This window comes from Acomys minous (assembly GCF_964271855.1).
Source record: "Acomys minous genome assembly, chromosome: 16".
Lineage (NCBI taxonomy): Eukaryota > Metazoa > Chordata > Mammalia > Rodentia > Muridae > Acomys > Acomys minous.
This window is the reverse complement of record NC_140498.1, coordinates 11,887,206-11,909,439: the sequence shown is the minus strand read 5'-3', so window position 1 is coordinate 11,909,439 and position 22,234 is coordinate 11,887,206. Positions and strand designations below refer to the sequence as shown.

The 22,234-nt window shown below is 43.0% G+C and overlaps 1 protein-coding gene across 3 annotated transcripts in view; it reads right to left on the bottom strand.

The window, feature by feature from the left end:
- Window positions 1-1,229: 1,229 nt before the first annotated feature.
- COPS3 (COP9 signalosome subunit 3) overlaps window positions 1,230-22,234 on the bottom strand; it is a 36,673-nt gene continuing 15,668 nt past the window's right edge. For all 3 annotated transcript variants that reach the window (XM_084763774.1, XM_084763773.1, XM_084763775.1), the window contains 10 exons: window positions 19,303-19,415; window positions 19,156-19,205; window positions 16,839-16,931; window positions 14,842-15,021; window positions 13,056-13,196; window positions 10,647-10,820; window positions 7,066-7,152; window positions 3,484-3,597; window positions 1,853-1,933; window positions 1,230-1,543 (listed from right to left, as the gene is read on the bottom strand). In XM_084763774.1, the coding sequence (XP_084619900.1) occupies window positions 1,490-1,543; window positions 1,853-1,933; window positions 3,484-3,597; window positions 7,066-7,152; window positions 10,647-10,820; window positions 13,056-13,196; window positions 14,842-15,021; window positions 16,839-16,931; window positions 19,156-19,205; window positions 19,303-19,415 (1,087 nt within the window). In that variant the 3' untranslated portion in view covers window positions 1,230-1,489. The remainder of the gene's footprint in view (window positions 1,544-1,852; window positions 1,934-3,483; window positions 3,598-7,065; window positions 7,153-10,646; window positions 10,821-13,055; window positions 13,197-14,841; window positions 15,022-16,838; window positions 16,932-19,155; window positions 19,206-19,302; window positions 19,416-22,234) is intronic.

The following is a 22,234-nucleotide window of genomic DNA, read 5'->3' as shown; positions in this document are numbered from 1 at the left end:
TCCTGTCTCAGAAAAACAAGACAAACCAAACAAACAAACAAAAGTATTACTTCTGTATAAATCAAAGAGTTAACATGTATAGACCAATATGGTATATGTTTTTAAGCCTTTTATTGTATGGCATATGTAGGCATGCATGCACCACAGCACTCGTGTGGAGGACAGCTCTGGAGAGGCAGTTCTCCTTTTCCACTCTTCTGAGGGGTTAAAGCCACGGAACTAAGCTCAGGTAGTCAGACTACAGAGTGCTATCTGCTGAGCTACCCCATCAGTCTGAGAAACCGTTGTTAAAGACCACATGTGTGTGCTGCATGTGTATGTGTGTCCCTGTGGACATGTGTGGAAGCCCAAGGAAGATGCTGCGTATCTGTCTCCTCCATCTCTCTCTACTTTACCCTCCTGAGGTATTTGGCTGAAGCTTAAGCTCACCACTTTTGATTAGGTTGGTTGGCCAGTGAGCTCCTGGGAACCACTTGGTGTTCGCTGTGGTTACAGGGACATACAACAGTGCCCAGATTTTTACATGGATGCTGGGAATTTAAGCTTAGGTCTTTATGCTTGCTCTTATCCATTAAGCCGTGACCCTGTCCCTTAAAGACCAAATTTCCTGTGCTTTGATCTGACCACACTCTACCAATGCTCCCCACCACTGTAGAGGGTACTCAGTGACTTGCGGCCCAAAGTTTAATGGGCCTAGGAACAAAATCTGCAACAGTGCAGAGTACCTGAAGATGTTTCAGAAAGAAAGGGGGTGCCTACATGCCAAGCCTGAGCACCTGAGCACTTTCCAGACCCACAAGGTAGGATAACACTCTAGTACATAGGTATACACGATAAAATATAATTTAAAAAGAAAACTTAGAGCCAGGCAGTGGTGGTGCACACCTTTAATCCCAGAACTTGGGAAGCAGAGGCAAGAAAATCTGAATTCTAGAACAGCCAGGACTAAGCAAAAAACAAAAATCCTGTGTCAAAAATCAAAACAAAAAAATTAGAAATGGGAGGAAGTCTCAAGGTCGCAGAACTTATGCACATCAGGGATAGGAAGTGTTGAAGGAGACGCTCAGCACCCTAGTTTACAGAGCACTGCCACAGGGACACAGGAGCGCTCGTGCCTTGCTGTGGCTCTCACCGTTCTGCCGGCTACTGATCTCTATCACAATGAATGGACCACTGAAACCACTGCAGAGGGGAAAGAAAGGAGGGAACACACCTTGACATTCAAGGGATTAAAACAAAAGGTAACTTTTAATGCAATAATAACAATAATCTGAGGATAAATAAATCCACAACAGACTCTAAAGTTTGATTTTCTTCTTCTTTGTAGAGAATGGTTTTTTTGAAAGCAATAGGACTGAAGATGTTAAAACTGTATTTCTGAGCGTCCAGGTGGAACCGGTGTGGAGCCCGCATGGTAACTTCCTGCTGCCCTCTTCACACTCGCCAGGCCAAGATGACAGTTCTGTGACCTCAGGATAAGCGTTAAGTTTCAAGAGTAGCTGGAGGGCTTGTTTCCTGAGTCGTCTTCTTGTGAGCCCATACTCTGTGAGGGGAAGGGAAAGTGCTGTGTTTGTAATGGACTCTGTCAAGAGGACTCTGGGGAGAGCAGGCATGCCAGCTACCCGGCCTGGCTCTGCAGGAAGGCCCCACAGAACAACAGGCACCCGGGCCTTCCCTAAGCACACCTCAGACAGTTCCTGAGCACATCTCAACAAGCTGTCTCTGAGAATTTATGGCTACTGGTTTCAACAATAACGAGCAACTGTACATTTAATAAACGAACCAAGTTCTTGTGCCTGATGCAATATCCCCAACTCTCTTCCACCCATTTCAAATGAGAACTGTGTTTTACCTTTTGAACAAACTGGGGGTTCACTGTGATCTCCTGGTCCATGGCCTTCAGCCGCTCATCCAGCTCTATGCATTTTAGCATCTGTACAAGAACCATATCCCCATGTAAGTGGCTTCGGTCAGTCATACCTGTGACTGATTATTAGTAGGAAGCTAGAGACTCATCCTTGATCGGGAACCCCTCTACTAAGGAGTTCTGAAGTCAAAATATTTGGATTCAAGAGTAAATACACAAGCCATGTGGTGCATGCCTTTTATCTCAGCACTCCAGAGGCAGAGACAGGTGGATCTCTGTGAGTTCAAGCTAGCCTGGTCTACAGAACAAGTTCCAGGACAGCCATCTACACAGAGAAACCCTGTCTCAAAAACAAGACAAGGCCCAGGGGTGGCTGCGGCACATGGCTGTTATCCTAGCACTCAGGGAGGCAGAGGCAGTCGGATCTCTGTGAGTTCAAGGCCAGCCTGGTCTAAAAATGGAGTCTAGGACAGCCAAGGCTACACAGAGAGACCTTGTCTTGAAAAACCTAAATAAATAAATAAATAAATAAATAAATAAATAAATAAATAGATAAATAAATAGACCTTGTCTCGGAAAACCTAAATAAGTAAGTAAGTAAGTAAGTAAATCAAAGCATGTACTGTACACTACTCCAGAGGTGAAACAGTACTTGCAGTCAAACCCAGGGCAGCATCCTCATCACTGAAACCAATATATGTGTATACTTATTTATTTAGTGTGTTTGTCTATTTGTGCACACATGCAAGCACAAGCATATGTGAACTTCTAAGTGTCAGATTTTCTCCTTCAACTATGTAGGTCCCAGGAATTGAACTCCAGTCCTCAGGCTTGGCAGTGTGATGCCTTTACCTGCTGAGCCATCTTGTTAGTCCCCAAACTAAGGTAGCATTTTAGGTGACACTTTTTGTTATTGTTTTGTTTTTCAAGACAGGGTCTCTCTGTGTAGCCTCGGCTGTCCTGGACTCACTTTGTAGACCAGGCTGGTCTCAAACTCACAATCTGCCTGCCTCTGCCTCCTGAGTGCTGGGATTAAAGGCGTGCACCACCACACCTGGCGATTTTGGTGTTTTCAGACAGTCTTACTACTATGTAGTCCACCCAGGTTGGCCTCAGACTCAAGTCATTTGCCTCCCAAGCACCGGGATTGAAAGAACAGGCAACCACACAAGCCAGATGAACCAATTCATTATCAGAACCCGAAGCAAGACTCAAGAGCGGTGGGCCTGCGCACACATGGCTGTGGCCACACTGTCGACATGGCACTCCTCCTCTAGATGCCCAGGATACTGCTGCTGCTGGCATGGGAGATGCCTTCTAGTCTCCCACCCAGATGCCCACAGAAACAAGTCCACAGGCTGGCAGTTGAGCACAAGGAGACTACTACTAGAGCCTTTGACTGATTTTGGAGTTAAAAGTAGGTTTAGGTAATCCACTTGGGAAATCTAACCTCCCATTTAGTGCAGCCATCCAATCATTCTAGAAGAGTTTCCAGCAGCCCCTTTTGTGCTCACCAGCTGGGAACTACTTTAAACAGACAATCCTGGAGCACAGGAACATTTCCAGTACAGCAGCTCAATCACCTGTCAAGTGCCCAAGCCAAGTACCATGCTCACCTCCTGATCAATGTTATGAAGCATAGCTGGGTTATTATATTTTTCAGGGTTATCATGGAAACTGACCATACCGTCCTTTTGGTTAATACTTGCAAAAATTTCTCCATCTTCTATCTAAAAAAAAGAAAAGAGAAAGAAGGAATTAAAAAGAAGGAAATCATGAAAATTTAGCCCTGAACTCTGTAGACCAGTGGGTGGATATAAGCAAAGGTCTAAAGCAATGCTTAAGTCTTGCTGTATTGTTCACACACACCTCAAATGTGTGATTCTTCTGCCTCAGACACTGGAATCTGGGATCACAGGCCTGGCTACTAAAACAAACCAAACTAAAACAAACAACAACAATAAAAGGATGTTTTACAAAAAACGGATGTTTTGAATGTAGAGGGTAACTCTTGCAACTCTTGCATCTAGAGTTATGGGGGACTGTGAGCTACTGTGTGGGTGCCAAGACTCAAAGCCAGGTCCTTTGAAAGAGCAAATCTTCTTTACCTCTGAGCCATTTCTCCAGCTCAACTACATAAGTATTATCTATATATTCAGATATAAATGCTATATGCTATCATTATAGAGGCCAGTGAACCCACTGATGTGTTATCTACCTTAAAACCTCACACTTTCCCTCCCTCCCTATATTTATTGAGCTAGGGTCTCACTATGTAGCCCTGGCTGGCTTGGAACTAATCTTCTAGACCTGAATACCCTCATGCATGCAGAGATCTGCCTGCCTCTACCAGCCCTGGGAATAAAGTTATGCCCACCACCTCTGGATGTCTTTTCTTTATTTGGTTTTCTTTGAGTTTTCTTTGGAATCTGGCTTTAGCTTCTGCTTCAGCCTCTCAAGAGCTGGAATTATAACCACACGATGCCTCCATGCTGGTTTAACTTTTTTTCCCCCCTGAGAAGCGGTTTCTCAGTGCAGCTTTGGTTGTCCTGAACTCACTCTGTAGACCAGTATGGCCTAGAACTCACAGCGATCCACCTGCCTCTGGATCTCCAGTGCTGGGATTAAAGGCGTGCGCTGCCACAGCCCAGCTTTCTACTGCATTTTACTACAATTTGTTTTTCGTCAGTGGAAATTATGTTCTCTTTTTCTGGCAAACCCTTTCTACTACTGCTGGTTTCAAAATAATTTCACGGTCTGTCACTGTTCTATTTGTACTAGTGATTGGGGACTTATCTTACACAACCACATCCTGACCATCAGTTATAACAGCAGTAGCAAACACAGGACACAGATGGCTACATTTGTCCCTAAAAATTGTTCCATGATGATTATTTTGTTTTGAAAGAAGATATTCTATAGGCTGGGCTGACCCACAGCCCACTAGGAAACTACCACAACTAGAATACATAGCAATCCCCCTGCTTCAAGCTCCTGGTTGCCAGGACTACAGCAACAGCCACTCCGCCTCGATTTCCAGTGTAACTAATGTTTAGCCCACTTGTGAGCAATGGAACTGAGCTGCCTAAAATGGCCATTTCTTGCCTTGGAAGGGACAACAGATGATGTTAATGAGATAGCAGCTCCAGCCCAAAGCATACTAACTAGAATTCAGAGTTCTCTCACTATATATGTTATTGCAGACTCAAATTCTGTCTAGACTATGCTTCACAACATCACTTGTTTTAACAACCAGAATAGAAAGTGATCTAAAAGGCCAAACAGTCAGAATAGAAAGGTACAGTATAACACTACAGCCTGAAAATGGATGAACTAAAAATACATCTTACGTGCGTGGCTCTTAAAAAGGATGCAGTATAAACACAGCTAAACAAGTTGTTAGAATTCAGGGAGTAATAAAAAAAATGCAAAAAAATGTAAAAAAAAGCCAGGGAGTCACTGAACCTTCTTTCCAGGGACCCAGCTGGAAGCAAATACAAAGAAGTGCTGTCATGTTCTGTCCCTTCACGGATATCTGCATCTTCTGAAAATGTATGTGGTGGTTCAGTGGTTAAGAGCACTGTTAAGAGGCTGTTCTTCCAGAAAACCCAGGTTCAATGCCCAGAACCCACATGGTGGTTCACAATAGTATGTTTGTTTGTTTGTTTTGGTTTTTTGATACAGGGTTTCTCTTGTGTAGCCTTGGCTGTCCTAGACTTGCTTTGTAGACCAGGCTGGCCTTGAACTCACAGCGATCCGCCTGCCTTTGCCTCCCGAGTGCTGGGATTAAAGTCGTGCACCACCACACCCAGCTGACTCACAATAGTTTAATTGCAGTCCAAAGGGATCCAAAGCCCATTTTTGGCTTCCGGGAGGCGCTGCATGCATGTGCTGCAGGCAAAACATCCACATACAAAATAATAAATTGAAAAACAGAGAAAAAGTGTGCAGTGGAATACCTATTTAAGTGCACCTTTTTGCACATTACCTAGTGAAATGGTGACTTAAGAACCTCACCTCAGTCAGGCAGTGGTGGCACTCACCTTTAATCCCAGCACTCGGGAGGCAGAGGCAGGCGGATCGCTGTGAGTTCAAGGCCAGCCTGATGTACAAAGTGAGTCCAGGACAGCCAAGACTACACAGAGAAACCCTGTCTAAAAAAAAAAAAAAAAGAGCCTCGCCTCATCAACCTGTCACCCCATGGCTACGCAATGCTGTCTTTCTTTAAGGTTGGCTTTCTTTATATATGTATGTCTCCATGTGTGCCTTGAAGGCCAGCTAGAGTTGCAGGCAGTATGAGGCGCTAGACATGGGTGCTGAAAACTGAATTCAGTTCCTCTAGAAGAGCAAAGCACTCTTAACCATTGAGCCATTATCTCTAGCCCTAAATCTATGCTTTAAGCTGGTACCAAGTGTGCCAAAGTTTGTCCTATCACTTTGTAAGTGCTATTCCACGTGCAGCATACTGATACTGCCCACAATAAGATAATAAGGCTTGGAACTTGACTCAGAATGTAAGTCAACAACTTCAGAGCACACTGGTTCAGCTACCCGCCCCTCCTTTTTTTTTCCCATAAGACCTTGACTTTGAGGGTTGTTTCAGCATACATACTGAACAGTGGAATGAATGGTCCTATCATAGATCAACATAATAGCTCTACTTTATGCTTTGTATATGTGAAATAGTTTGGGGATCTTTCAAGTGACTTAATACAATAAACAGGGAACATTAACTGAGTACAACAATGATATATACTCGGCTGTTTGAGTGTCCTCAAGGACTCACTGTGACTGAAAACTTTATCTACAAGGTGGCACTATTTGGAGAGTAGCAACCTTAGGAGGCGAGGCCAGTGGGGAGATCGTGGGGTTACCGTCAGCGGGAGCTGCTCCTACATGTTCCTGTCATGATGTGCCACCATCACCCAAGGCCAGACAAACTAGACCACTTCATATCAGAACCAAAACGTGAGCTAAACCATTGTTTTCTCTTTGTAAAGCTGCTTGTCTCGTGTATTTCTCTTTGTAAAGTAGCCATGACTGGGAACTCTGACTACACATAAAGAAACAGACCAAAATGTCAATAGGGATTGACTCTGAATGTTTGCTTTTTTTAAACCTTACTTTTTCCGTAATGAACACCCTCCGCTTTTATAAAAACAAAACCCCACCTGTTAAAAATTAAAAAACACACTTACCATGTGTAGAACATATTTTTCTGCCTCCTGAGGTCCAGACAGCTGCACACGACTTGCCATATCTTGTAATGATAGTGTTAAAAAGGTCTGAAAGTCAGAAGTAAATTAATAACACTGGATGTGTTCAGCATTCTTTCCATTGCTACATAAAATAAAATTTTCTTTGTGAAAATGGCTTGGTGGTTGACAAAATTGCTCACCGAGTAAAAGTGACTGCAGCCAAGTCTGACAACCCAAGATCCATCCCTATACCTGAATGGTGGAAGGGGACAACTGGTTCCCATGTGGTGGTCTCTGCTCTACACCAATGTGCACAAGCACACACACGTGTGTGCACAATCTTCTCCCCCCCCCCAAACTAATGAAACCAAAGGTCTCAGCTCTCACCTTCTAGAGGAGTAATGAGAAATAGTTAATTCCCTATACATCGTGGCACTTTCGTAAGGAAGAAAAAGGTCAAGTCTCAGAAGTCAGAAGTCAAATCAAGGGCTACGCAAATGTAGAAAAGGAAACCAAAGGGACATCCACCATAGGGAAAATGCTCATTCTGTTATCATTAGGAAAACCTAAGTAAAACTATATTAAGATTGCACTTTCCACTGGGGCACAGCTAGTGGGATAGTGCTTGCAGTAAGTACCTATGATACACACTTAGGCTGCCATAGAGAGGTTCAGAACACACTGAGGAAAAGAAGTGGAGAGAACAGCATGCCTCTGATTACAAATAATTGTCTTCACAAACACACACAGAAGAGACATGAGAAGAATCTAACGTCCAGCCAGGATTGCTTGAACACACCTTTAGTCCCAGCACTTGGGAGGATGAGACAGATGGGTATCTCTGTGAGTTCAAGGCTAGCCTGGTCTGACTGGCAAGTTCTAGGCTAGAGAGAGCTATACAATGAGACCCCATCTCAAAAACCAACCAACCAACCAACCAATATCCAAACACTGACAGAAAACAACCCCTCTACAATGGATGTAGCAACGAGCTCTGTCCCTGGCCACCTTAGGACAGAGCTCCCATCACAAACATTAATACAATACAAGGTCTATATACTGAGGCGTCTATGAACAGCCTCTTTCATATCTTGACTAAAAACACATTTTACTATATTGCTACCTCAAAAGTACAAGCTGGTAACTAGTGCAAAATGTCAAACTGGGGCTGGAGAGATAGCTCAGCAGTTAAGAGCACTGGCTGCTTTTCCAGAGGACCCAGATTCAATTCCTAGAACCCACGTGACAGTTCACAACTGTCTGTAACTCCAGTTCCAGGGGATCTGACACCATCACACAGATGTATAACACCAATTCACATTAGATAAATGAAAATAAAATTTTTAAATGTTAAAGTGTGGCTGTTGATTTTCACAGCAATGCCTGCTTATGTTAGATTGATCTCACTATGTAGCCCTGGCTAGTCTGGAACTCTCCATGTATACTGGGCTGGCCTTGAACTTATGAGATCTGCTTACCTCTGCCTTCCTAATGCTGGGATGGCAGGCATGTGCTACCATACCCAACCACATTAGTTCTGAAATTGACTTGTCTAGGTGACAGGTTACATTTATTTTAGAACTTTTCTGAGTTGCTTTTCTTCGTTACATTCTTCATTTTCCTCTTACAAATGAACTTCTTACCAATTCTTTGCTCATTTCCTTTTGAGTCAGGAAGTGGTCATCATTCTAGACTACTGGGAGGGGCTCCTCTTGCTGACAGCTCCTCACTCCTCTTCTCTTTATAGACCCCATGTTCCCAACGGCGTGTCCACCTCCACCCATCCAATTCCCTACTCTGCTTCTTTAGCATCCATCATCACTTCCTGCTGTCAGATGGGCATCCTGGCTGCACCCTGATTTTGCTTCTACACTTTTCCTAGCATCAACTACTGATGATGTGGATCCCCATGTAATGAGAATTTTGGTGTTTTTTAAAAACCCAGTTATGAGCTGGGTGTAGTGGCGCACACCTTTAATCCCAGCACTCGGGAGACAGAGGCAAGTGGATCGATGTGAGTTCATGGCCAGCCTGGTCTACAAAGTGAGTTCAGGACAGCCAAGGCTACACAGAGAAACCCTGTCTTGGAAAATAAAAAAACAAAAAACAGAACAAAACCCCAGTTATGTTATGTGACTATGTTTTGTTTAATCCCAGGTGTGGGGTATGGGGCTGCTTCAGATTGACCACAGCTGCTATGACTGTCATGTGCTCTAGGAGGGGCATGATTTTTGCCAGCTGCAGGTAGTTTCTGCAAGTAAGTGATGCTTGGAATTCTGGCAACTTTTCAGAGGGGATAAATGCCAGAACCTCAAGAGGGGCCGGGAGTGCTCTGAAGAGAGACTGTTGCTGGTTGCTGTTGTTGAGGTTTGTCAAGTGGTCATGTGCAAAGAGAAGAAGAAATTGAATATCCTGACAATGAAGGTCAAACTTGCCCCCAAGGAACCTGATGCCCCTTACTTAGCAGGAAGTAGTCTAAAGAGGATTATGCCCTCTTTCCCCCCAACCTTTCTCAACTACTTAGTGTTAGGGGATTGGAAGGGATTAAAGCACAGAAGGGTGGTAGATGTAAGAACCCAATACTAACAAAGTAGCCCCCCAAAAGCACAGCCACATCCCCATCATCTCACCAGTGGTCACTGCCAGGCTGTTAGCAGATTCTTACCCAAAAGCCAAGTTCTATATAAGTCTCTTTTCGTAAAATTCCTATTACTTGCAGCATACACTTTAATAGTCCTGGCTGACCTGGACTCATTTTTGTGTGGTCTCAAACTTAAAGATCTGCCTGCCTCTGCCTCCCCGAGTGCTGGGACTGCAGGCATGCGCCATTGCACCTGCCTGTAGCATACATTTTCTAAATGAGATTTAAATTTATGTTTCTTTTCACAGTTCAAACCCTTAACAAAAAGTATATTTCTTCTTTTTTTCTTGAGTCAGAGTCTTGCTACACTGCTTGGACTAGCCTCAAAAAGTCCTCCGTCAGCGTATAGATGTCTAGGACTATATGCATACATTTTTATCATCAGAAACCTTGAACGAGAAAATGAAGCACAAGACTTGGTAGCGCACACCTGTAACTCCAGCCCTCTGGAGGATCAGGAGCTTGAGATCCGCTTGGGCAACATAGCAAGATGTGGTCTAAACAAAAACTTCCTTACCTCCTACAACTTAAGCACACGTGGCTCTCTAACTCTGGCCTAGATGGTAATGTCAGAACTCTTACGTCTCAGCAGAGAGCAGCACAGGCCGAGAAGTTCAAGGCCGGCCATCACTAGGCACCCACCACGCCCCACTTGGACCTGGTGACCCCTTCAGGGCTACGTCTCTGCCTCCCATGTAGCCGTATCTCCTACCTTTCCTCCTCTTCACCCGCTCCTCTTCTCAAATACCCTGCTCTAGCCCTGAAAAGACCAAAAGGTATCAATCAAACTCTTTCTAAGAACCCAGCTGCAACAGATTCTCCCTTAGTGTAGAAATCCTGCCATACTTTTTACCCTGTACCTGCTTCCTCTGTGCTCAAGAGGAAAAGAAAGGGAAGCTAGGTCCAAGAACGGCCGAGCTGCCCGCGGGCAGCACCTCACCTTTGTTAGCCGCTGAATGTTCTTCTTATACAGAGAAGAAAGGCACTGCTTCACCAGGCCCATGTTGTTATCGCGAGTGAAGGTCTCACTGTGCTTGTTCACCAGGTTCCGGAGTTCCGACGGGTTATTGGTTGAATAAACTTGTGCTAATTCATGGTAAGCGTTGCTGAGAGGCTAAAGGATTAAGGTGAGAAAAAAATTATAGCAGTGTATTTTGAGAAAGTACATTGCATATTATCATAGTTACACTTTATCCAAAGCAAATGCCTGGTTTTTAAGACCAAGGACAGAAATTCACTATGGAGTAATTTATATCAATAATTTAGTGAAGACACACGTCTTTTCTCTATCGGTGGTTGTTTCCTCTACCAGGGAAAATGGGACAATTTTAATTTCCATTTAGGAACCGGGCAGAGAGCCAAATGAATGTGAAAGGGCCTGAGCACCACCACCAGGCAGAAGCTGGCTGAAATGCACCTCTGACTAGTCTTGTTCCTAACATCCACGCTGGAAGTTACTAAGTCTTAGAGGTCATGTCTCTGAGCTATGAAGACAATCACCTTAAGAGTGTACTACCCCTACAGCAGGTCTACTGTCTGCCTGGGGACCACCAGGAAGAGCTGAGGAGCTTTCTATGGTGTCCTGAGGATGGCTGCCCTAAACAGATCTCACTCATCCCTTTCCCATGCGGCACTTTTAACTACCTCCCCGTCATGGGGGTACTAGGTAGCCTAGAGTATTGAAAGCCACGAGGGGCTCTCAGGCAAAGCTCAGGTGGCCACTTACTAACAAATAATAAGACATGAAACTTACAACCCCAGCCAGGCAGTGGTGGCACACACCTTTAATCCCAGCACTTGAGAGGCAGAGGCAGGTGGATCACTATGAGTTCAAGGCTAGCCTGGTCTACAAAGCAAGTCCAGGACAGTCAAGGCCTCACAGAGAAACCCTGTCTCAAAAAACAACAACAATGACAAAAACAAAACAAACAAAAAACCAACAACCCAGACTTACAGCCCTAAAATTCTGGGGGTACTTTCATTTTTCTCTGTGTAGCCCTGGTTGTCCTGGAACTCACTCTGTAGACCAGGCTACCCTCAAACTCAGAGATCTGCCTGCCTCTGCCTCCTGAGTACTGGAATTAAGGATGTTCACTACAACTAGGTATTAAAATTTTGAGTTTTTGATAGTCACATTATTATAAACTTTTGCAACTGCTCAACTTAAAAGTCATGATTATATGCTATTTATTTTGCAGTGCTGGGGACTGAACCTAGGGCCCTGAGCATAATTCATTTATGCATATGCACCCATATGCATCCAAATATCAGAGGTCTATCTTAATTGTAATTTCTCAGGAGCTGTCCATCTGTGGTTTTTTTGTTTCTTTGTTTGTTTTTGGCTTTTGAGACAGGGTTTCTTTGCGTAGCCCTGACTGTCCTGGGGCTCACTCTATAGACCAGGCCAAGCCCGAACTCACAGGTCTGCCTGCTACTGTCTCCCGAGTGCTGGAATTAAAGATGTGCTCAGCTAACACCACCTAGCTTCATCCACCTGTGTTTTGTTGTTGTTGTTGTTGCTGTTGTTTTCTTTTTTCGGTTTTTTGAGACAGGGTTTCTCTGTGTAGCTTGGTTGTCCTGGACTCCCTTTGTAGACCAGGCTCGCCTAGAACTCACAGCGATCCACCTGCCTCTGCGTCCCAAGTGCTGGAATTAAAGGCGTGCGCCACCACGCCCAGCCCCATCCACCTGTTTTTTGACACAAAATGTCTCAGCAGGACCTAAGGTTGGTGAGCCCCAGGATCCACTTGTTTTCATTCACTTTGCTCAGCCTTCCATATGGGGTTCTAGGAATCAAACTCAAGCAAGCATTTATCAACTAAGCTACCTGCCCAGCCCTCTTTCTATATGTACTTAATACAAACAACAACAACGAAAAACTTCATTATGTTGTGTTTTAAATGTTGTCCAAAGTCTGGCTGCCAAGGAGAACGAGAACAAGACCGCAGTCAAGTAGAGCTTCAGTAAGACACCCCTACAAGTGAATTAGTAAAGTTCAACCAAATCAGAACTGTTTCCAATAATTTGACTAAAATGTAATAAAGAATTCAACAACAACAACAACAACATTCATCCCCTACAAGAGCTTAAACACCTACAGTCCGAGTACCAGAGCAAGGGCTGGCAACCGGCTTGTGAGAAACAGCTCCTAACGAGGCTAGCAGGACGCATACAAACTAGAACTAGAGACTCTGACTGACCCACACTCCTGGACTCTCCTCACACTTCCTAATCTGAAGTAGCTGGGAAAGCTAAGCCACTATAAAATAAAATTACAAGACTGTATTGTTACAATGTCTTTACATACAAATAAATACAAAATGTAAGACAATCAGTTTTAAATACTTACCTTAATAAATCTACCCACAATTTGAGACGTGTATTTAGGCAGCTGTTGTACTTTGCCCAGTAATATCAAAGATACTAAAATATACTTTTTATATGCCTCCAGCATGATGTGACTGACTGCCATGGCAGGAGTAGTTATAGCCTGAGCAAGAGAAAAGTGAGGGGTGTGAAGATATTGTACAGCGTAGCAGGGAATACACACTGACCACACGTATCACTTTAATGTCCATTTTAATCAATATGCTCTATTTATTTACAGTGCGTGGGAGCCTATGCACACACCAGTGACTATCTGGAGTCGAAGAAAACATCCGTGTGAGTGGCTCTCTCTCTCCACCATGTGGGTTCCTAGAATCAAACTCCAGTCAAGAGGCCAGGCAATGCCTTTACCTGCTGAACCATTATTTTATGTTTTTATAAAATGGGGGGGGGGGGGCATGACCAATCCTCCACTACCACCTGGTGTGTTTCCTGCAGTTGGGGAGATAGCAGAGGTCAGCTCATCCCATGTGCAATGGAGAAGCCTCACTCTGGGGAAACTATCTTGCTCATGGTATCTCCCCTGCCAGGTAAGCATATAACACTTCTGTTTGTTTTTCTTTTTCCAGACAGTGTAGCTTTGGACCCATTTTGTAGACCTGGCCTCAAACTCACAGCAATCTGCCTGCTTCTCCCTTCCTGAGTGCACCACTAAACCCAGTGTTAGTTTTTGAGATAAACACTTGCTGTATAGGCCATGGCTACCCTGAACTCAAGAAGTGCCTACTGGGCTCCTGAGTATACGTCAGCATCCGCGGCTTGTGGCAGTTTATTGAAATATAACTCAGAGCACAAAATTTACACCTTTCAAGTATATACATTCAGCAATTTCCACTACATTTACTGGTTTGCAATACTATTATCATTATCTAATTTCCAGAACATTTCAATTCCTCCAAAAGAAACCCCTATGCACAAAACAGCCATTTTTCACTTTTTCTCCCACAACCTCAGGCAAACATACAGTACTTTCTGTCTCTGGACACTTGTATAAATGGCATCCTAAATATGTGAGCTCCTGTGACCAGTTGTTAAGGTAAAGCCTTAACAATCATTCCAATCCTGACATCAGTACCTCCCTTCTTTATGGCTGAAATGATCCCACTGTGTGCACACACTGTTATCCATTCCTCAGCTGCTGAGTGCTCTGGGCTGCTCCCACCTTTTGGTTCTACCTGTTTTTATGTAGATGGTGCTTTTATTTCTCTTTAGTATATTCTTAGGAGTAGAATTGCTAAGCCACGTGTTTAATGATGTAATTGTGTTGTGTTTGGTTTTTAGTGCTGGGACTCAACCTAAGACCAAGTCAGGCAGCAGGTTACCAAGAAGAGACTTGATACCCTATGAACATATACAGGGGGAGGTAATCCCCCTCAGGAACAGTCATAGGGGAGGGGAATAAGGGGAAAATGGGAAGGAGGGAAGAATGGGAGGATACAAGGGATGGGATAACCATTGAGATGTAACAAGAATAAATTAATAAAGGAGAAAAAAAAAAAAAAAGAACGAGTCAGGCAAACACTGCACTGCACCCCAGATCTTGAGCTTTTTCTTAACTCTTCTCCAAAGAGACTGTTGTTTTCAGTCCTATTTGCAGTTATGAGGGCTCTAAATCCCCACATCCTTGCTAACACTCACTGTCCCTGCCCATCTTTTGATCCTAGCTCTCCTAGGAACTTGTAACACTCTGTGACTGTTTGGATCACACACGTTCAGAACCACATCACAGCTGTAGAAAACTGGATTACCTGCTCATAAAAGTAGAGTGCCCTTTCGAAGTTCTTCAGCCCCGTGTAGATCATCCCTCCATAATAGTAGTAGCACAGGAAGTGTTTTGCATCATAGGCTCCGTTCTCTTTACAGATATCCATCATATCCACATCAAGATACGGAAGGGCAGGTTTAAAGCACTTCGCTAGTAAACAAAGCTGTAAACAATTTTGTATTAAATCAATTTGAATTTCACTATAGCAGGTTTTAGAAAAAAATTCAGATTAAAAAAATTTAAGACAGTACTATTTTGCTTTACAGTTGATTAATAACACAATATTAGCACATTATTCCATCTCTTCTAGAATAAGAGCATCTCCTGCTGGGTGTGGTCACTGACACCTGTAACCCTTGCCACTCAGGCTGCTGAAGCAGGACTGCTGCAAGTTCAAGGCCAGCCTGGCCATGGAGTAAGATTCTATAAAAACACAGGGAGATTTAAAAAAAAAAAAAAAAGGATAAAAATAAACCAAAGTAAAAATACAAATACTAAGGTGTCCACCCACCACTCAGGAGTCTCTGGATGAGTGAACAGATGTGTCCATTTACAACTCACTGGACTACTGAAACAAAACAGACCAGCACTAGGCAGGGCACGGTGGTGAACACCTTTAATCTTAGCACTGGGGGGTGATGCAGGTGGATCTGAGTTCTAAGCCTGCCTCGTTTTCAGAGCTGATTCCAGAACACTCAGGGCTACACAAAGAAACTCTGTCTTGAGGGAAAAACAAAACAAAAAATATAAATCAGACTAGGATGGTGAGCTCAAAAGTGAAGTTTTTTGTTTTTTGTTTTTTAAAGTGAATCCTTTCTCAAACTGAAACTTTCAGGTAAGTATAAAAAAAGTGTTAAAGTACAGACAGCAAGCACACAGGTAAATAATGAATTTAAACAGCACAACAGTGGAGATATTGGTAGATTCCTTGAACAGCTGATTTTGAAAAATTAGGTATAACCAGGCATTGTGGTGGAACACATCTTTTATTTCAGCACTTGTAGGCAGAGGCAGGCAGATCTCTTTGAGTTTGAGGCCAGCCTGGTCTACAGAGTAAGTTCTAGGACAGTTAGGGATTAAGTCCAGAAGTATTGTCTCAAAGAAACAAACAAACAACAATAATAATGAAGTAAAATAAAAATTAAGCACATGCTATCACTGTCACAAAAGCACTTTGAAAGACGAAAGATGTAAGACAAGAACAGGTATCCAACGTAGTCCATGTCACCAACACTGCACAGTCTAGCTCAGGCACGGCCTGCTCACAGTACAGAACACTATGCAGTGTAATACACATCACAGATTCATCGCCAAGAGGCATTACATAGGAAAAAGCAAGATACACAAAAATTCACATGTTACTGGGATTTGTGGGCTTTCTCTTTCCTCCCCTGGCTCCCCAGACATGGTTTCTCTGTGTAACAGCTCTGGCTGTTCTGTACTCTTTGTAGACCAGGCTGGCCTTGAACTCACAGTGATCCGCCTGCCTCTGCCTCTCGAGTGCTGGGATTAAAGGCATGCACCACCATGCCCGGCTTTTTTTTTTTTTAATTAAGAGAAAGTGTGCATATATAGTTGCTTTTATATGTAAACTGTCTTTAGAAGAGAGGCACAAAAAGGACTAATGTGGGTTTTCTCTGAAGAGCAGCACTGTTGCTGGCAACAGTGGCAGGGAGGCCTCATCATATATCTCCCCCTTTGGGGAATCTTTTGGATTTTGAGCTACTTACCATAAGAGAAATAAGTAAATAAATAAATGAATGTTTTGAAATATAAAAAGTTACCTGTATTTTTACTCTTGCATCATAATTTAACAGAAAATGACTTAAATTAAAAAAAAATTGCTACAACCATTACAAAGACCCCATTTAAGCCCCACCCTGTATCTCAGCCTGTATACACCCATTTATCTTGTGGACTAAGCCCATGAACAGCCGTACACCTCTGAGCGGGTGTGACTCCCATACTTTGGCTGCGTACCTGGCAGAGATCAGCGTGTACTGAGGTCAGCTGGTTTGTGTTCATCTGCATCTTGTCTATGGCTTGCTTAAGGATGCCAATTCCTCGAAGGGGCTGTCAGAAATGACATCTCTTTCAGATAAGTTCTCAAAGTTGGCAGCACATTGGATCTTATGTTGTCACTTACAAATAAAAAACAACACTAATTGATAGGTTCCTTACATAGCAATAAGGTTTCCATACTATGTCAGGAAATGTCTGCCTCTATTCAGACAGAAAGTGTTTTAATATGTTTCTTGGAATACTTAGATAATTTCAGTATCATACTTTAAATCAAAACCTTTCCCCTCTTTTACAATGACTCTGAAAAATAAGCTATGCTGCTTTCTTGAGGCTAGGGAGATGGCTCAGCTGGTAAAATGTCTGCCATGTAATCACCAGGATCCGAGTTCAGTCTCCAGAACCCATGTACAAGTGGATGTGGCAGTTAGCCCCAAAATTGCAGCACTGAAGAGCCAGAGATAGAGGATCTCTATGCTTGCTGGCTAGCCAGTCTAGGCAACAGAGCTAAATACATAGCTATTTAGCATGTCCCTAATAGTTAAACAAAGACAACCTTTCCATATAGTTTACCATAGATTAGTGGAGTAGCTTAGAAGCTAAACTTGTGGATGATGGTGCTGGGATGTTTTTCATAGTGGGGTATTCACCCTAAAGAACAAATTACCACCGAATCTATAAGCACATATCAGGTGCAGTTTCCTGCCCCCAGTTATAAAAGGCAGTACTCAGGCTCAAGTGAGGGACAATACTGGTCAGAAGACGAGGCTATAAAACACCTACTTATTTCTATGGCCTTTCAATAAAGAGACATGGTAACAGTTCTCTTCTCCTCAACTCAGGAAGAGACTGTAGCATCTCCCACCACAAGACAGGGCGTCATGTTTAACCTTGAACTCATGAACCTCCTGCCTCTATCTTCCAAGTGCTAGAATTACTATTCAGCTGTGTGTGTGTGTGTGTGTGTGTGTGTGTGTGTTTCTGCCTGCATGGATGTCTATGCATCACATGAGTGGCTGGTGTCCTCAGCCAGTGCGCCTAATCACTGAGCCAAGTCTTCAGCCCCATAGCTTTCTCCCTATCCACACCACCCCCAGGTTTTTGGAGACAGGGTTTCTCTGTGTAGCCTTGACTGTCCTGGACTCACTTTGTAGACCAGGTTGGCCTTGAACTCACAGGGATCTGCCTGCCTCTGCCTCTCAAGTGCTGGGATTAAAGGCGTGCGCCACCACGCCTGGCACTAGCTCCATAGCTTTTAACCAAACTGTTTAGTGCTCCTACAGAATGCCCAAGGCTCCTTCTGCCTTCAGTCTACAGCTTGAAAGTTCATTTCCCAATCAAAAAAACAAAACAAAACAAATACCCAAGTTAAAATTTGTGTCATCATCATCAAAGGCAAAGTCTAAGAACCTTTCCAGGTGGAAGAGAACAAAAGAGAAATAGCAGTGTATCCACCTCTGCGCTGACACCTGCTTTTCTAGAGAACACTGACTGACTATCTGGCCAGAGTCTGTGGTTTCGTGAGAGCATTTGCTCAGCATCCATTTCCAGATGCCAACTATCTCCACAGCGGTCTACAAGTGAATGCCTAGAAAGCACCCACTGGGGGCTAGACAAATGGCTCAGTGCATAAGAGAACTGCCTGTTCTTCCAAAGGACCCAGGTTCAATTCCCAGCACCCACATGGCAGCTCACAACTGACTGTAACTCCAAGATCTGACACTCTCATACTAAGGCACATTAAAATTAAATAATATATATATATAAAAAGAAAGAAAGGAAGCACCCACTGAAGTATTTAGGATAAGGAACAAATATCTACATTGACTTTCCAATGGTGGGAGAGAGAATAAACAAAGCTAACACTAACACTTGGAGTAAGTTAAGAGTGCACAAAAAGTCTTTATATTATCCTTTCAGCATTTCATAAGATGAAAATCATCATAATTAAAAGCTAAAAGGAAAAAACAAGAAATAGCATCATTATAATACAAAGGACACTAATTGGTAGTTTTGTATTTTTTTTCTTTCCTTTAGTGCTGGGCATGGAACCAAGTACCTCATACATGCCAAGCAACTGCTCTACCACTGAGCCACACCTCCAGCCCAGACTTGCAGTTTTAAAACTAACCATGGCTGCCAGTTGCCTCCCTGGGCCTCACATTAGGCAAAGGCTGCTCGCAAGGAAGCACACACATCTAAGAACTGGGATATAGAGTACTATATTAGCTCATGAGTCAAGCATACATTTTAACAGAACTTGAATAACATTTCTTACCTGTTTCCTTTCCACAAGTGCATTTGTTAGCTGATGGCATAGCCCAGCAACTAGATGTAACAACAACAAAAACAATAACAAAATATTAAAAATATAAACACTGCAAAGGAAAAACACATTCAGGAAGAGAGAGTATTATTAGCTTACATGTGTCTGTTGCATATCGAATGTGCTCGCCATTACAAGTACTAATGAAAAGCTGAACCTGTGAGAATAGTGTTTCGAAGTCAGGAACACTGGGCATCGAAAACTTCACAAACCTAGGAACAGGAGAAAAAGAATCAAATTACCTTACATTTCATATAGTAAAGAATAGAAACAACTTAAGCTTGCTGTCTACCCTGCCTCTGGGAAATTAAGCGCCGCAGCGCCAGAGAATTGGCTTGGTGGTCAAGAGCACTTGTTACCCTTGCAGAACCTACATGGTGGCTCCTAACTGTAACTTCATTTTTAGGGGATCTGAACTAATCTTTTGATCTCCATAGGAACCAAGTAAGAATATGAGGTAATATGTATATGCAAGCCGAACACTCATACACAATAAAAATAAAATAAACATCTTTTTAAAAAAACAAAGAGATGGCTTAGAGGTTTAAGAGCATTGGCTCTTCTTCCAAAGCTATTGAGTTCAATTCCAGCAACCACATGGTGGCTCACAACCATCTGTAATGAGAGCTGGTGCTGTCTGCTGGCCTGCTGGCTCACATGCAGGCAGAATACTATAAAACAATAAATATTTTTACAAAACCGAAAAGCAAAGATATAAGCCTGGCATGGTGGTGCACACCTTTAATCCCAGCACTTGGGAGGCAGAGGCAGGTGGATCTCTGTGAGTTCAAGGCCAGGCTGGTCTACAAAGTGAGTCCAGGACAGCCAAGGATACACAGAGAAACCCTGTCTCAAAAAAAAAAAAAAAAAAAAAAAAAAAAAAGAAACAAACGAACAAAAGAACTGGTTTCTCAGGACTGATGAAGCACTCAGGAGATTAAGCCAGGCCTTATAACCTGAGTTTGTGAGTTTGATCCCCACAAGTAACATGGTAGAAGGAAAACAATTCTAGCAAGTTGTCTTCTGGCCTCTAATCATGTGGGATATGTGTGCACCTCCTCCACATACAAACAAAATAAATATAATAACTAAGATTTAAAAATCTGTTGCTTTTCCTGTTTTAGGTAGAATGCACTCAAGTAAGGCAAACAGGGCGGTGTGGTGGGAGGCAAGGAAGCAGCTCAGGTTCAAGATGCTGTGGCTAGCTAGTTGGCTGTTGTTTCTATCTGGAATATTGAAAAAACTAGCTGACAGGCAAAATATGAAAGGAGGGGCAGACATAATAGGGAACACTGAGATGACCCATCTTGAGTAAGTGGGCAGACAGTGCCATCAGCTACCATGAGACTTTTAAGCAGGCTTGCAGAGAATTTCAGGAGAGAAAGCTGCCACCATTAGGACATTGCATTAAAGCAAACTTCATAACCTCTTAAAAACAATAACTACTGAAATTAACCTCCAGAAAAATGGTAGATTCTCCCACATCTTTTAGTTTGCCTACTTTCATCTATACCAGTGGTCCTCAATCTGTGGTTCTCCACCCCTCTGACAAACCTCTAGCTCCAAAAATACTTACATTATGATTCATAACAGTAGAAAATAAGAGTTATAAACTAGCAACAAAAATAATTTTATGTGTCACAACATAAAGAACTGTACTAGCCGAGCAGTGGTGGCGCACGCCTTTAATACTAGCACTTGGGAGGCAGAGGCAGGTGGATCTTCGTGAGTTCGAGGCCAGCCTGAACTACAGAGCGAGTTCCAGGACAGCCAGAACTGTTACACAGAGAAATCCTGTCTCAGAAAAAGAAAGAAAGAAAGAGAACCATATTAAAGGGTCACAGCATCAGGAAGGTTGAGAACCGCTGATCTATACAGCACTAGTTAACAATGTCACTTTACACTTTGTCATTATTAAGATGTGCCAGAAACAATGTCACAGTAGTCAATGAAGTGATGTGATTTCCACTTTATAAAAAGCAGCAGTTCAGGGCTCCACATTCTGTGCAAGAACGTGGATTTAAATGAGGCTTCAGACACACGTTCAGGGTCTTTCCACACAATATTTGCATATAACTAACTTACAATGGTAAGATACTATACAGTATCAAAATGTTTCCATAGTTACAGGTATTCACACTTAGGGAGGCTAAGAAGATGGTGAGTTCAGGACCTGCCTGTGTTGAATAATGAGATCCTGTCTCAGAGGGAAAAAGAGAAAAGCTTTATGGGCCAGGGAGCGGCTCACAGGGTAAGGGTGTTTACAGCCAAGGCTGATAACTGGGGCTTGATCCCTGAAACCCCGCATGGTGGGGAAGAACCAGCTCTCCCATGTTGTCTTTGACCTCCGCATATGCATGCAAACACACACAAATAAATACACGTAAAAGGTATGTTTTCACATACATCTTATTTGATATATGCATATGTGAGTTTATGTGTATACAAAATATGCACACTACCTGCTCTTTTTTGTATCAGTAAGAAAAAAATACAACTTTGTCTTAGAATTCCTAGTGACTGGGGCCAGATGTTTATTATTTTAAATGCCATGACAACATCCCCATTTATATATACAACAGCAAAACAAATTCTGCAAGACACTGTTACAAAGAACTGCAGTTACAATAGATTTGAAAATCTGTATCAGACACAAGACATGTAACTCACTGTAGCCCACCCTACCCTATTCTATCACTCTACATATTTTCTTTCTAAGTTAGAAAACATGGGCAAGCCTCTGGATAACATGAATTAATACTGAGAGAAATGCAAATTATAATGTCTAGTTATTTTTTAAAAGAAATTTCCAAGGGGCAAGATGGTTCAGAGATCAAGAACACTTGCTGTTCATGCCGAGGACCTGAGTTCAGTTCCCATCACCCTCGTCAGGTGGCTCACAGCTGTCTGTAACCGGAGCTCCTCTTCTGTCCTCTCAGAGTGTCCCCACAACAAGTACACATAAGTTAAAAAATTAAACCAGCCTGGTCCAGGACACCCAGGGCTACACAGAGAAACTCTGCCTTCAAAA